The following is a 15,985-nucleotide window of genomic DNA, read 5'->3' as shown; positions in this document are numbered from 1 at the left end:
ATTTGTAAAATAGAGAAGCGTAACGGCCCAAGGCAACACCGCACTGCACATATGTGACGCGCTCTATCATAATCAGTTGGAAATTGCTATGGCTAATTTGCATATAAAATGATGTTTTTGTCAATTGACATTTGCTCACTGTTTGGGGATTTCATCTGGTTTTAACAAAACAATGTCTTTGCAATGAGGCTATGTGATTTCGGGCTAGAAAATAAGGATGGACTAAGACTTTAACGAAACGACTGTATATCACAGGACACAAAATAAGGACAGTTTTATTTATGCTCTTCACGGCATGTGGCCATAGCAACTCCAAACAGTGGTACGACACCCAGCAGATGAGTAGAGCTGAGTTAGTTGGAGAGATGAGGCTGCATTATTAGACAGCATGCTGACTTCTTCACAGGCACTGAACTCTGTCTCTCAGGGTTGGTCTGTTTCTCAGTCTTTCTTTCTGTGTTGTCCTCTGTAGGTGGTAACTGGTGGTGAGACTGTGGAGGAACCTTTGTGAACCAGTCATCTCATCTCATCGCCCTAAGCCCAGAGCGATGCCACTTTGCGGGATGAGACCGTTCTCCTGACACAGGGAGGGTACTCCTCCCCCAACCTTAGCAACCCGGACTCTGTCCTCTACCTACCTACCTACCTCAACCCTGACCCCCATTACCTCACCCCTGACTAACCCATAAACCCTCCCCTCGAATTACTACCTCAGCACTCTCCTCTATGTAAACCTGCTGCTCTTAAACCGCTCTGTCCCCACCCTCCTGAGTATTTCCCTCACCCAACTCAATTCAATTACATTTTATACACCTATATCAACCCCTGAGGGGCAATTAAAAAAGCATTGTCAGTGCCAGGTGTCCATTTTGTACCCAGAGTGGAGTCCTCAGTAGGATGCTCTAACCTGTGTACTGGCACGCAACGATGCTGCTGAACTTCCAGTGACGTCCCCACTCTGTGATGTCAGAGGCTAGAGGAGAGGGGCGGGACCAGAGTGGGAACCCCACGTTTGTGGTTGGCTGTGTCGATGAAGACCACCGAGGCTCAGAAGGAGGAGGAATGAAGAACGAGGGAGAGATGCGAAAAGGAGAGGAGGAGGACGAGGATTATGACTCGGTGTGTACATGGAAGCAGAGAGAAAGAGGCTCTTCATCTTTCCTTGCTTCCTCTCTCCTCACCTCCTTGTCAAAACGCATTTGAGGAGCAGAATCCAAGATCCCGTCTCCTTGGACCTTCTCCTCCAATAGATTTTGAGAAGGAGGCGAGGAGAGATGACAAGACAGGAAAAAACTTGCCTTTGCCTTCACCTCACACAAGTAATCTTATAACACATCATGTACATTTAAATGACAAACGGTGAACTTTACATCCACTTCCCCCCTTCTCTCTGGTCCCCCAGCCTCCAGAGAGGCAGATTGTGGTGGGCATCTGCTCCATGATGAAGAAGTCCAATTCCAAGCCCATGACCCAGATCATGGAAAGGCTGTGCAAGTTTGAGTACATCACGGTGGTCATCTTCCCCGAGGAGGTCATCCTCAACCAGCCCGTTGACAAATGGCCCCTGTGTGACTGCCTCGTCTCCTTCCACTCCAAAGGTACAAACCAACGTACGTATGTGCAACCACCGCACACTATTAAGTGCATCAGGCACTGGCTTTCTCACATGTACATTGCACAGATACAGATGAATACTGTATATGCATGTCTATAGTAGACGTGCATACAAATCTCTACATTAAGCATGCGTATGCACGAATGAAGGATATACCGAATGCACACACACACACACACTGTCATTCCTGTCTTGCCAGTGTTTAGTCATAGTGTACATCTGACCTGGTTTATATTGGCCCAGTCTTAGAACAGAGATCAGTAAAAAGGAAATGTACATGGGGGAATGGAAACGTGTTTAGCTCTATACAAATAATGTAATGTTTAAGAAATGTATTTCCTGTATTTATTTACATGGTTGTGCTTGTGTTTATGAATGTATGTATGGGGGTGGATGTGTAGGTTTCCCATTGGACAAAGCGGTAGAGTACGCCAAACTCAGAAACCCACTTCTCATCAATGACCTGAACATGCAGTACTATATACAGGACAGGTATGATGGGAAACACACTCAGTCATTCCTGTCCTGCTCATACTTTGTAAAAGTGTACTGACTCGTTCCGTCATAAACGTTGTATTATGTCTCTTCAGGAGGGAGGTGTATCGTATCTTGCTGGAGGAGGGCATTGATCTTCCTCGTTACGCTGTGTTAACCCGAGACCCAGACAGACCTGAAGGTAGGCGTTAGAACGCAACTTGTCTCTTGCGACAGACTGGTACTATTAAATCAATTAGCTAGCTAGATAGCATGCATGCTACCAAGATTTGGTTGTGGGTGCCAAGATTATAAGTGTAGCCTCTTGCACTGCTGAATTGGGCCTTTTTCCATAGCGCGATTGGTTAGAACGCTTCAGCCGTGCGGTTCAATGTGCTTGAGTCTCGGTATGAGCTAGATCGGGAGGAAGTGTTGCGGTGGCACAGTGACTTCCTTTACATTTTCTAGACTTTCTGTAGACCTCAGATTCTGCCTAAACTAATGAAGATGAAGGCTGTTACTGTATTACTAACCCCTACCCAATACTTTCAGATCTAAAAAGTGCCTAGGAGTAGGGGTGATAGGAATTGGGCCATATTTGAATGGGGCATAATTCAAGTGTGCTTCGAGGCCCTGTCTCTGATTGGCTGGGTGATGTGTCCTTCTAGAGTGTAACCTGGTGGAGGGGGAGGATCATGTGGAGGTGAACGGGGAGGTGTTCCCCAAGCCCTTTGTGGAGAAGCCTGTGAGTGCTGAGGACCACAACGTCTACATCTACTACCCCACCTCAGCTGGAGGGGGCAGCCAGAGACTCTTCCGCAAGGTACTGAGGGACTAGGGAGGAACAGTCTGCTTGAAACGAGTCCGACGCTGTATTGTATAGGAACTGCTGTTGGAATTCTAGTGGATGGGTGGAGGCTTTTGGAGCCATGCTGTACAGAATGGGCTGAAACTCAACTATACACGCTTAACAAATACAACACCCTTTCTGCCAGTCACATTCTGTTAAAAGGTCCCCAAAGCACACACACCCCTGGGTCGTTCCTCTTTTCAGTTCGCTGCAGCTAGCGACTGGAACATGCTGCAAAAAACACTCAAACTGGACAGTTTTATCTCCATCTCTTCATTCAAAGACTCAAATCATGGACACTCTTACTGACAGTTGTGGCTGCTTCGCATGATGTATTGTTGTCTCTACCTTATTGCCATTTGTGCTGTTGTCTGTGCCCAATAATGTTTGTAGCATGTATTGTGCTGCTACCATGTTGTGTTGCTACCATGTTGTTTTCATGTTGGGTTGCTACCATGCTGTGATGTCATGTGTTGCTGCCATGCTATGTTGTTGTCTTAGGTCTCTCTTTATGTAGTGTTGTGTTGTCTCTCTTGTTGTGATGTGTGTTTGGTCCTATATATATATATATATATATATATATATAACAGCTCTGGAAAAAAGTAAGAGAGCACTGCAAAATGATCAGTTTCTCTGGTTTTACTATTTATAGATACAGTTGAAGTCGGAAGTTTACATACACCTTAGCCAAATACATTTAAACTCAGTTTTTCACAATTCCTGACATTTAATCCTAGTAAAAAAAGTCCAGTTATGATCACCACTTTATTTAAAGAATGTGAAATGTCAGAATAACAGTAGAGAGAATGATTAATTTCAGGTTTTATTTCTTTCATCACATTCCCAGTGGGTCAGAAGTTTACATACACTCAATTAGTATTTGGTAGCATTGCCTTTAAAGGTTTAACTTGGGTCAAACGTTTCGGGTAGCCTTCCACAAGCTTCCCACAATAAGTTGGGTGAATTTTGGCCCATTCCTCCTGACAGAGCTGGTGTAACTGAGTCAGGTTTGTAGGCCTCCTTGCTCGCACACGCTTTTTCAGTTCTGCCCACAGATTTTCTATAGGATTGAGTTCAGGGCTTTGTGATGGCCACTCCAATACCTTGACTTTGTTGTCCTTAAGCCAGTTTGCCACAACTTTGGAAGTATGCTTGGGGTCATTGTCCATTTGGAAGACCCATTTGCGACCAAGCTTTTACTTCCTGACTGATGTCTTGAGATGTTGCTTCAATATAGCCACATAACTTTCCTTCCTCATGATGCCATCTATTTTGTGAAGTGCACCAGTCCCTCCTGAAGCAAAGCATCCCCACAGCATGATGCTGCCACCCCCGTGCTTCACGGTTGGGATGGTGTTCTTCGGCTTGCAAGCATCCCCCCTTTTCCTCCAAACATTACGATGGTCATTATGGCCAAACAGTTCTATTTTTGTTTCATCAGACCAGAGGCCAAATTCTCCAAAAAGTACTATCTTTGTCCCCATGTGCAGTTGCAAACCATAGTCTGGCACCAAAGTACGTTCATCTCTAGGAGACAGAACGTGTCTCCTTCCTGAGCGGTATGACGGCTGCGTGGTCCCATGGTGTTTATACTTGCGTACTATTGTTTGTACAGATGAACGTGGTACCTTCAGGCATTTGGAAATTGCTCCCAAGGATGAACCAGACTTGTGGAGGTCTACCCTTTTTTTTCTGAGGTCTTGGCTGATTTTCCTATGATGTCAAGCAAAGACGCACTGAGTTTGAAGGTAGGCGTTGTAATACACCTCCAATTGACTCAAATTATGTAAATTAGCTTATCAGAAGCTTCTAAAGCCATGACATCATTTTCTGGAATTTTCCAAGCTGTTTAAAATATATATACTTTTTTTTCATCCCAGTCCCCGTCCCCGCAGGAGGCCTTTTGCCTTTTGGTAGGCCGTCATTGTAAATAAGAATTTGTTCTTAACTGACTTGCCTAGTTAAATAAAGGTTAAATAAAATAAAAAAGATACTCTAACTTTCAACACCTTATTCAGATATTTTAGCTGCACTTGATTGATTTTCCCTGACAGAATAAAAAAAAAATGGAATAGTCCCAAAAGTGCAAACCTGTCCCATCTAGCTGGCTCAATCAAACGCTCTGTCAATACTATTTGAACCCAGGTCTGATTGTCCCCTCTCTCTTATTTGTGATTCCCTCTCTCCTGTAGATAGGGAGCCGCAGCAGTGTGTACTCCCCGGAGAGCTGTGTGAGGAAGACTGGCTCCTACATATACGAGGAGTTCATGCCAACGGATGGCACTGATGTCAAGGTAACATCTTAAGTTGGTGTGTGTGAGCCTGGTTGTGTGTTTGGCTTTATGGTGTGTCTTTGTTGTTGATGTTTAGGTTAATTGGTTGGTGGACTGTATACAGTGTGTGTATATATATAAACAGTTTTTTTGAATTTTTTGCAAATTTACATTTTACATTTACGTCATTTAGCAGACGCTCTTATCCAGAGCGACTTACAAATTGGTGCATTCACCTTATAGCCAGTGGGATAACCACTTTACAATGTAATTTTTTTTGGGGGGGTGGGGTAGAAGGATTACTTTATCCTATCCCAGGTATTCCTTAAAGAGTTGGGGTTTCAAATGTCTCCGGAAGGTGATGAGTGACTCCGCTGTCCTGGCGTCGTGAGGGAGCTTGTTCCACCATTGGGGTGCCAGAGCAGCGAACAGTTTTGACTGGGCTGAGCGGGAAATGTGCTTCCGCAGAGGTAGGGGAGCCAGCAGGCCAGAGGTGGATGAACGCAATGCCCTCGTTTGGGTGTAGGGACCAGTGGCGGCTCCTGAAAAAATTCTCAGGAGGGGCAATTTTTCTGATGATTTAGGTGACCTACACACATTTTTAAAAAGATATGTCCAGCAACAACATGAAGACAGGGGCAGCATATAAGTCAATACCAGAAGCATTTATTGACTGATCTCAAAAGTGTTGGCTTACAAAAGCAAAATAAGTTATCACAGTAAAAATAATCAAGGGTGTTCTTTCACATTCCTCAACACTGCATAAACAATATGTATGGCTTTGTAAAAATGAACAACCATATTCTGGCCAATTGTATAGATTTGTAAATATGAACAACCATATTCTGGCCAATTGTATAGATTTGTAAAAATGAACATGAACAGATTTTTTATTTTTTTGAATGGCAGTACCTTTCAAACATGTCTGCTTGCAGTAAGGTAGCACTCACAAGGTGGCCAGAGAAAGAGAACCTTTCTTTGGTGTGATCCAGGATGGTGTTGCAGACATCTTCAGACAGCCTCTGCTTCTCCTCTTCTCTCAAAGCTGTTCTGGGTCTTTTGGCTCCTGTTGCTTCTTGCAGCTGCTGTTGAGAGGAGTCCCTGAAGGCAAACAGACCAATGTGTTTGTTGGCTTTGTACAGTATTGTTGTCTATGTGATGCACAGGTATATGCAATGTATCCATGTATAGTACAAATACTTCAGTTCCACTTAAAATGGGCAGGGATGCATAAAGTCTTTAGTGTTTAAGTTAGCCTTTGTGTCTCACATAGCCTGGATGTTCAGCACAGTATACAGTGGTGCTCATAAGCTTATGATCCCATGCTAAAGTTGACTAAAAAGAGGAATAAAAAAGAAAAGAAAATTGGTGTCCTTAAAGGTTGGATTTTCCAACTTTTTTAATTAAGTCATTAAGATCAATTTACAAAAGATGATTTTTTTATTTTTGTATTCCTCTTTTTAGTCAGCTTTAGAATGTGTTCATACACTTATGAGCACCACTGTACAGTACACATAGTATATAAAATAAGATAGATTACACCACTGGCCATATATAATGACAATAATGTAATTTCAAACACAAATGCAGTCTCCTTTCATGCATACATTTTCAAATAAAGCTCTGCTTTGAGAAAGATCGAATGATATTGTTTAATCTTTATCTTACCTTATGGCCTGCACACTGCTTGCGAAGCTGTCGAGGGCACGTTTGATAAAGACAGCATCGATGTCCTTATTCTGTAGCTTCTGGTACGGTGGGCTGGTCAAATGAACCCAATGAACCCGTCCGGATGGCTTCAAAACATTCTATGAGGTCGTCTCGATTCTCGTAGACAGTGTTCACGACTCTGCTGTTGCTAACCTCATCGTTGTGGCGGCGGACAGCTAGCCTGTATCCCTCATCCAGTTGAGTGGCAATATTCACTCTCACCAAAGCAGACAATCTCAAACAGCTATCAATGTGGGTCTTTGACAGCTCATTTTTCTTAATCTTTTCTGAAAGATGGTGCATGTCGGTTACACCAGTCGCTGTCCAAGCGTTGCTGTCTGCCGTTCATGGTTACGTTACGTTACGTATGACGAAAGCGCGTAAGTGCAAGCCCTCAGACACCCATAGAGAATGTATTGAAAGCTCAGAAATTTGAAAAAAAAAAATTTTACATTAGAGGCTATGAGAGACTTCTGGGCGATTTTCAACCTGACTGAAATCGCCCCAAAACGGGCGGGGACATTTGAAGCACGACTTTAGCCTGATTGGACATTTAGTGGCTGGCAGATCAGACGTGAACACTGAACTACTGTTGCCATGATATAATTGATTAGAAAAAAAATCCCTTCCTTTTCCCGTTTGGCAGTGCGTCGCCCATATCGCCCTATTGAACACACCGCCCATGGTAGGGACTGATCAGAGCCTGAAGGTACGGAGGTGCCGTTCCCCTCACAGCTCCGTAGGCAAGCACCATGGTCTTGTAGCTGATGCGAGCTTCAACTGGAAGCCAGTGGAGTGTGCGGAGGAGCGGGGTGATGTGAGAGAACTTGGGAAGATTGAACACCAGACGGGCTGCGGCATTCTGGATGAGTTGTAGGGGTTTAATGGCACAGGCAGGGAGCCCAGCCAACAGCGAGTTGCAGTAATCCAGACGGGAGATGACAAGTGCCTGGATTAGGACCTGTGCCGCTTCCTGTGTAAGGCAGGGTCGTACTCTCCGAATGTTGTAGAGCATGAACCTACAGGATCGGGTCACCGCCTTGATGTTAGCGGAGAACGACAAGGTGTTGTCCAGGGTCACGCCAAGGCTCTTCGCACTCTGGGAGGAGGACACAACGGAGTTGTCAACCGTGATGGCGAGATCATGGAACGGGCAGTCCTTCCCCGGGAGGAAGAGCAGCTCCGTCTTGCCAAGGTTCAGCTTGAGGTGGTGATCCGTCATCCATACTGATATGTCTGCCAGACATGCAGAGATGCGATTCGCCACCTGGTTATCAGAAGGGGGAAAGGAGAAGATTAGTTGTTTGTCGTCAAATCAGGTTACCATGTCAGTTTCTTTAGGATGAGGGTGTGTGTACAAAGTGCACTGATGATTACTTGGTGGATGAAACGCTTCTGTCTCAGCGGAGTAAGGGATGTACTGCTGGTGGTGTGGGTTTGGCTCCTCTGCCCAGTACCCTGCCCTGAACCTTAGTCACTTTTACTAGCCGGCTACCACCACTCAACCCTGCACCTTAGAGACTGCTGCCCTATGGACATATATCATTGACCATTATGGACATATATCATTGACCATTATGGACATATATCATTGACCATTATGGACATATATCATTGACCATTATGGACATATATCATTGACCACTGGTGACTTTAATAATGTTTACATACTGTTTAATTATACATACCATCATATACAGTGCCTTCAGAAAGTGTTCATACCCTTGACTTATTCCACATTTTGTTGTTACAGCCTGAATTCAAAATGGATTAAATATATTTTATTTCTCACCCATCAACACACAAAATACCCCATAATGACAAAGTGAAAACATGTTTTTAGAAATGCTTGCAAATTTCTTAAATGAAATGCAGAAATATCTCATTTACGTAAGTATTCACACCCTTGAGTCAATACATGTTACAATCACCTTTGGCAGCGATTACAGCTGTGAGTCTTTCTGGGTAAGTCTCTAAGAGCTTTCCACACATGGATTGCGTAACATTTGCCCATTTTCTTCAAGCTCTGTCAAATTGGTTGTTGATTATTGCTAAACAACCATTTTCAGGTCTTGCCATAGATTTTCAAGGAGATTTATGTCAAAACTTTAACTCGGCCACTCAGGTACATTTACTGTCTGGTTGGTAAGCAACTCCAGTGTAGATTTGGCCTAGTGTTTTAGGTTATTGTCCTGCTGACAGGTGAATTAATCTCCCAGTGTCTGGTGGAAAGCAGACAACCAGGTTTTCCTCTAGGATTTTGCCTGTGCTTAGCTCCATTCCATTTATTTTTGATACTGTATCGGGTGTACACTGTGGGGACTAGGGCTGGGAATTTTTAAGGACCTCACGATATGATATTATCACGATACTTTGGTGCCGATACGATATGTATTGCGATTAGATACTGTGATTATATTTTTTTTGTATTGCGATTCAATGTTCCAAACATATTGCTTACCATATGTATGCTGCGGAAGGTCACGATAGATGCCATGAGAAAACCAAGTTTTGATCAGTCATGGAAATAAACATGCAGGTACACCCAACTAGCGCAAAAATAATAGTCAAAACGATACGATATATCGTCAAAAATAATATCCCGATATGTCACTGTATTGTCCCCCCTACCCCCTCATCACTACTGGGGACCTGAATGTGTGTATGATGTCAGGTGAACACTGGGGACCTGACGATGTGTTTATGGTATGATGTCAGGTGAACACTGGGGACCTGACGATGTATCTATGGTATGATGTCAGGTGAACACTGGGGACCTGACGGTGTGTCTATGATGTCATGTGAACACTGGGGACCTGACGATGTCTATGGTATGATGTCAGGTGAACACTGGGGACCTGACGATGTCTATGGTATGATGTCAGTGGAACACTGGGGACCTGACGGTGTGTCTATGGTATGATGTCAGGTGAACACTGGGGACCTGACGATGTATCTATGGTATGATGTCAGGTGAACACTGGGGACCTGACGATGTATCTATGGTATGATGTCAGGTGAACACTGGGGACCTGACGATGTCTATGGTATGATGTCAGGTGAACACTGGGGACCTGACGATGTGTCTATGGTATGATGTCAGGTGAACACTGGGGACCTGACGATGTATCTATGGTATGATGTCAGGTGAACACTGGGGACCTGACGATGTGTCTATGGTATGATGTCAGGTGAACACTGGGGACCTGACGATGTGTCTATGGTATGATGTCAGGTGAACACTGGGGACCTGACGATGTATCTATGGTATGATGTCAGGTGAACACTGGGGACCTGACGATGTGTCTATGATATCAGGTGTATACAGTGGGCCCTGACTATGCCCATGCTGAGGCAAGGAAGTCCCCAGCCCTGGACGGGAAGGTGGAGAGGGACAGCGAGGGGAAGGAGATCCGCTACCCTGTCATGCTCACCGCCATGGAGAAACTGGTGGCCCGCAAGGTCTGCCTGGCCTTCAAGGTGAGGCTTTTCAACCAATCAGACCACTCTGTGTGTGTCTTATCAACCTGAAGCCATCTTAAACTCGCGGAGCATCCCAATAGTCTGAAGAGGCTTCCTCTCCTCAACCTCGTCTTATCAGATGAATGAAAGTAGATGAAGGGAGGAAATCTCTTTAGACTATTGGGATGCACTCGACTTGATTGGCTACGTTCAGTTTCAATGTCTGACTGACACTCTCTTTCACTCCCAGCAAACTGTGTGTGGCTTCGACCTCTTGAGAGCAAACGGCCACTCCTTCGTCTGTGACGTCAACGGCTTCAGCTTTGTGAAGAACTCCATGAAGTACTATGATGACTGTGCCAAAGTCTTGGGGTAGGTGAGGCAGGCTGTCGTGCTGAAGGTTCAACTAGCGCTCATCCTTGCATCTCAGTTCCTAACTTTACTTTAGTACATTTAGTTTTACAGGGACAGTGCACATTAATCAACATTACTAGAAAAGTGCCAGTTTTAGCCAGCCGGCTAATTGTCAACTGCAGTCCCTGGTTTAACCCCTGATTTCCACATTGACACCCAGGGGTCAGCTGGGTAACTAGAGCCATACTGTACATTGACACCATGGGGTCAGCTGGTTAACTAGAGCCATACTGTACATTGACACCATGGGGTCAGCTGGTTAACTAGAGCCATACTGTACATTGACACCATGGGGTCAGCTGGTTAACTAGAGCCATACTGTACATTGACACCCAGGGGTCAGCTGGTTAACTAGAGCCATACTGTACATTGACACCATGGGGTCAGCTGGTTAACTAGAGCCATACTGTACATTGACACCATGGGGTCAGCTGGTTAACTAGAGCCATACTGTACATTGACACCATGGGGTCAGCTGGTTAACTAGAGCCATACTGTACATTGACACCATGGGGTCAGCTGGTTAACTAGAGCCATACTGTACATTGACACCCAGGGGTCAGCTGGTTAACTAGAGCCATACTGTACATTGACACCATGGGGTCAGCTGGTTAACTAGAGCCATACTGTACATTGACACCATGGGGTCAGCTGGTTAACTAGAGCCATACTGTACATTGACACCATGGGGTCAGCTGGTTAACTAGAGCCATACTGTACATTGACACCATGGGGTCAGCTGGTTAACTAGAGCCATACTGTACATTGACACCATGGGGTCAGCTGGTTAACTAGAGCCATACTGTACATTGACACCATGGGGTCAGCTGGTTAACTAGAGCCATACTGTACATTGACACCATGGGGTCAGCTGGTTAACTAGAGCCATACTGTACATTGACACCATGGGGTCAGCTGGTTAACTAGAGCCATACTGTACATTGACACCATGGGGTCAGCTGGTTAACTAGAGCCATACTGTACATTGACACCATGGGGTCAGCTGGTTAACTAGAGCCATACTGTACATTGACACCATGGGGTCAGCTGGTTAACTAGAGCCATACTGTACATTGACACCATGGGGTCCGCTGGTTAACTAGAGCCATACTGTACATTGACACCATGGGGTCAGCTGGTTAACTAGAGCCATACTGTACATTGACACCATGGGGTCAGCTGGTTAACTAGAGCCATACTGTACATTGACACCATGGGGTCAGCTGGTTAACTAGAGCCATACTGTACATTGACACCATGGGGTCAGCTGGTTAACTAGAGCCATACTGTACATTGACACCCAGGGGTCAGCTGGTTAACTAGAGCCATACTGTACATTGACACCATGGGGTCAGCTGGTTAACTAGAGCCATACTGTACATTGACACCATGGGGTCAGCTGGTTAACTAGAGCCATACTGTACATTGACACCATGGGGTCAGCTGGTTAACTAGAGCCATACTGTACATTGACACCATGGGGTCAGCTGGTTAACTAGAGCCATACTGTACATTGACACCATGGGGTCAGCTGGTTAACTAGAGCCATACTGTACATTGACACCATGGGGTCAGCTGGTTAACTAGAGCCATACTGTACATTGACACCATGGGGTCAGCTGGTTAACTAGAGCCATACTGTACATTGACACCATGGGGTCAGCTGGTTAACTAGAGCCATACTGTACATTGACACCATGGGGTCAGCTGGTTAACTAGAGCCATACTGTACATTGACACCATGGGGTCAGCTGGTTAACTAGAGCCATACTGTACATTGACACCATGGGGTCAGCTGGTTAACTAGAGCCATACTGTACATTGACACCATGGGGTCAGCTGGTTAACTAGAGCCATACTGTACATTGACACCATGGGGTCAGCTGGTTAACTAGAGCCATACTGTACATTGACACCATGGGGTCAGCTGGTTAACTAGAGCCATACTGTACATTGACACCATGGGGTCAGCTGGTTAACTAGAGCCATACTGTACATTGACACCATGGGGTCCGCTGGTTAACTAGAGCCATACTGTACATTGACACCATGGGGTCAGCTGGTTAACTAGAGCCATACTGTACATTGACACCATGGGGTCAGCTGGTTAACTAGAGCCATACTGTACATTGACACCATGGGGTCAGCTGGTTAACTAGAGCCATACTGTACATTGACACCATGGGGTCAGCTGGTTAACTAGAGCCATACTGTACATTGACACCATGGGGTCAGCTGGTTAACTAGAGCCATACTGTACATTGACACCATGGGGTCAGCTGGTTAACTAGAGCCATACTGTACATTGACACCATGGGGTCAGCTGGTTAACTAGAGCCATACTGTACATTGACACCATGGGGTCAGCTGGTTAACTAGAGCCATACTGTACATTGACACCATGGGGTCAGCTGGTTAACTAGAGCCATACTGTACATTGACACCATGGGGTCAGCTGGTTAACTAGAGCCATACTGTACATTGACACCATGGGGTCAGCTGGTTAACTAGAGCCATACTGTACATTGACACCATGGGGTCCGCTGGTTAACTAGAGCCATACTGTACATTGACACCATGGGGTCAGCTGGTTAACTAGAGCCATACTGTACATTGACACCATGGGGTCAGCTGGTTAACTAGAGCCATACTGTACATTGACACCATGGGGTCAGCTGGTTAACTAGAGCCATACTGTACATTGACACCATGGGGTCAGCTGGTTAACTAGAGCCATACTGTACATTGACACCATGGGGTCAGCTGGTTAACTAGAGCCATACTGTACATTGACACCATGGGGTCAGCTGGTTAACTAGAGCCATACTGTACATTGACACCATGGGGTCAGCTGGTTAACTAGAGCCATACTGTACATTGACACCATGGGGTCAGCTGGTTAACTAGAGCCATACTGTACATTGACACCATGGGGTCAGCTGGTTAACTAGAGCCATACTGTACATTGACACCATGGGGTCAGCTGGTTAACTAGAGCCATACTGTACATTGACACCATGGGGTCAGCTGGTTAACTAGAGCCATACTGTACATTGACACCATGGGGTCAGCTGGTTAACTAGAGCCATACTGTACATTGACACCATGGGGTCAGCTGGTTAACTAGAGCCATACTGTACATTGACACCATGGGGTCAGCTGGTTAACTAGAGCCATACTGTACATTGACTGAGAGTAAAGGTCTCTAGCCACAACTCATTCCTTGAACTGGCTAGAATCCAAACTCTGCTATAACTCACGCCATTGGTTGGTAGGACCTAAACACTGCTATAGCTCACGCCATTGGTTGGTAGGACCTAAACACTGCTATAGCTCACGCCATTGGTTGGTAGGACCTAAACACTGCTATAGCTCACGCCATTGGTTGGTAGGACCTAAACACTGCTATAGCTCACGCCATTGGTTGGTAGGACCTAAACACTGCTATAGCTCACGCCATTGGTTGGTAGGACCTAAACACTGCTATAGCTCACGCCATTGGTTGGTAGGACCTAAACACTGCTATAGCTCACGCCATTGGTTGGTAGGACCTAAACACTGCTATAGCTCACGCCATTGGTTGGTAGGACCTAAACAATGCAATAGCTCACGCCATTGGTTGGTAGGACCTAAACACTGCTATAGCTCACGCCATTGGTTGGTAGGACTTACAGTGCCTTCGGAAAGTATTCAGACCCCTTGTTTTTTTCCTCATCACACAATACCTCATAATGACAATAATAAATAAAAATTGAAATATTAAATTTACATAAGTATTCAGACCCTTTACTCAGTACTTTGTTGAAGCACCTTTGGCAGTGATTACAGCATCAAGTCTTCTTGGGTATGACGCTACAAGCTTGGCACACCTGTATTTGGGGAGTTTCTCCCATTCTTCTTTGCAGATCCTCTCAAGCTCTGTCAGGTTGGATGGGGAGGGTTGCTGCACAGCTATTTTCAGGTCTCTCCAGAGATGTTCAAGTCTGGGCTCTGGCTGGGCCACTCAAGGACATTCAGAGACATGTACCGAAGCCACTCCTGCGTTGTCTTGGCTGTGTGCTTTGGGTCGTTGTCCTGTTGGAAGGTGAACCTTCGCCCCCAGTCAGGTCCTGAGCGCTCTGGAGCAGGTTTTCATCAAGGATCTCTCTGTACTTTGCTCCGTTCATATTTCCCTCGATCCTGACTAGTCTCCCAGTCCCTGCCGCTGAAAAACATCCCCACCGCTTGATGCTGCCACCACCATGCTTCACCGTAGAGATGGTGCCAGGTTTCCTCCAGACGTGATGCTTGGTATTCAGGCCAAAGAGTTCAATCTTGGTTTCATCAGACCAGATAATCTTGTTTCTCATGGTCTGAGAGTCTTTAGGTGCCTTTTGGCAAACTCCAAGCGGGCTGTCATGTGCAGTTTACTGAGGAGTAACTTCCGTCTGGCCACTCTACCATAAAGGCCTGATTGGTGGAGTGCTGCAGAGATGGTTGTCCTTCTGGAAGGTTCTGCCATCTCTACAGAGGAACTCTAGAGCTCTGTCAGTGACCATCGGGTTCTTGGTCACCTCCCTGACCAAGGCCCTTCTCCCCCGATTGCTCAGTTTGGCCAGGCAGCCAGCTCTAGGAAGAGTCTTCGTGGTTCCAGACTTCTTCCATTTAAGAATGATGGAGGCCACTGTGTTCTCGGGGACCTTCAATGCTGCCAAAAAATGTTGGTGCCCTTCCTCAGATCTGTGCCTCGACACAATCCTGTCTCGGAGCTCTACAGACAATTCCTTTGACCTCATGGATTGATTTTTGCTCTGACATGCGCTGTCAACTGTGGGACCTTATATAGACAGGTGTGTGTCTTTTCAAATCATGTCCAATCAATTGAATCTACCACATGTGTACTCCAATCAAGTTGTAGAAACATCTGAAGGATGATCAATGGAAACAGGATGCACCTGAGCTCAATTTCGAATCTCATAACAAAGGGTCTGAATACTTATGTAAATAAGGTATTTCTGTCTTTTTATAAATTTGCAAACATTTATACAAACCTGTTTTTGCTTTGTCATTATGGGGTATTGTGTGTAGATTGCTGAGGATTGTCATTTATTTAATCAATTTTAGAATAAGGCTGTAATGTAACAATGTGGAAAGTCAAGAGGTCTGAATACTTTCCGAAGGGACTGTAAATATTACTCTAGCTCACAA

General features: G+C 45.3%; 1 protein-coding gene across 2 annotated transcripts in view; it reads left to right on the top strand.

Moving 5' to 3' along the window:
* LOC311148865 (inositol hexakisphosphate and diphosphoinositol-pentakisphosphate kinase 2-like) overlaps window positions 1-15,985 on the top strand; it is a 71,797-nt gene that overhangs the window by 9,518 nt on the left and 46,294 nt on the right. Inside the window, exons 2-9 of one of the 2 annotated variants that reach the window (XM_084185859.1) lie at window positions 473-1,119; window positions 1,403-1,598; window positions 2,017-2,107; window positions 2,206-2,291; window positions 2,758-2,912; window positions 5,132-5,233; window positions 10,241-10,402; window positions 10,635-10,756. In XM_084185859.1, coding sequence (XP_084041985.1) covers window positions 964-1,119; window positions 1,403-1,598; window positions 2,017-2,107; window positions 2,206-2,291; window positions 2,758-2,912; window positions 5,132-5,233; window positions 10,241-10,402; window positions 10,635-10,756 — 1,070 coding nt within the window. In that variant the 5' untranslated portion in view covers window positions 473-963. Of the gene's footprint in view, window positions 1-472; window positions 1,120-1,402; window positions 1,611-2,016; window positions 2,108-2,205; window positions 2,292-2,757; window positions 2,913-5,131; window positions 5,234-10,240; window positions 10,403-10,634; window positions 10,757-15,985 lie in introns of both variants that reach the window. The other variant, XM_084185858.1, reaches the window with a different exon arrangement.

This window comes from Coregonus lavaretus (genome assembly GCF_964263955.1).
Source record: "Coregonus lavaretus genome assembly, chromosome: 21".
Taxonomy (NCBI): Eukaryota; Metazoa; Chordata; class Actinopteri; order Salmoniformes; family Salmonidae; genus Coregonus; species Coregonus lavaretus.
The sequence above is the reverse complement of the archived record's forward strand: the minus strand, read 5'-3'. Positions and strand labels throughout refer to the sequence as shown.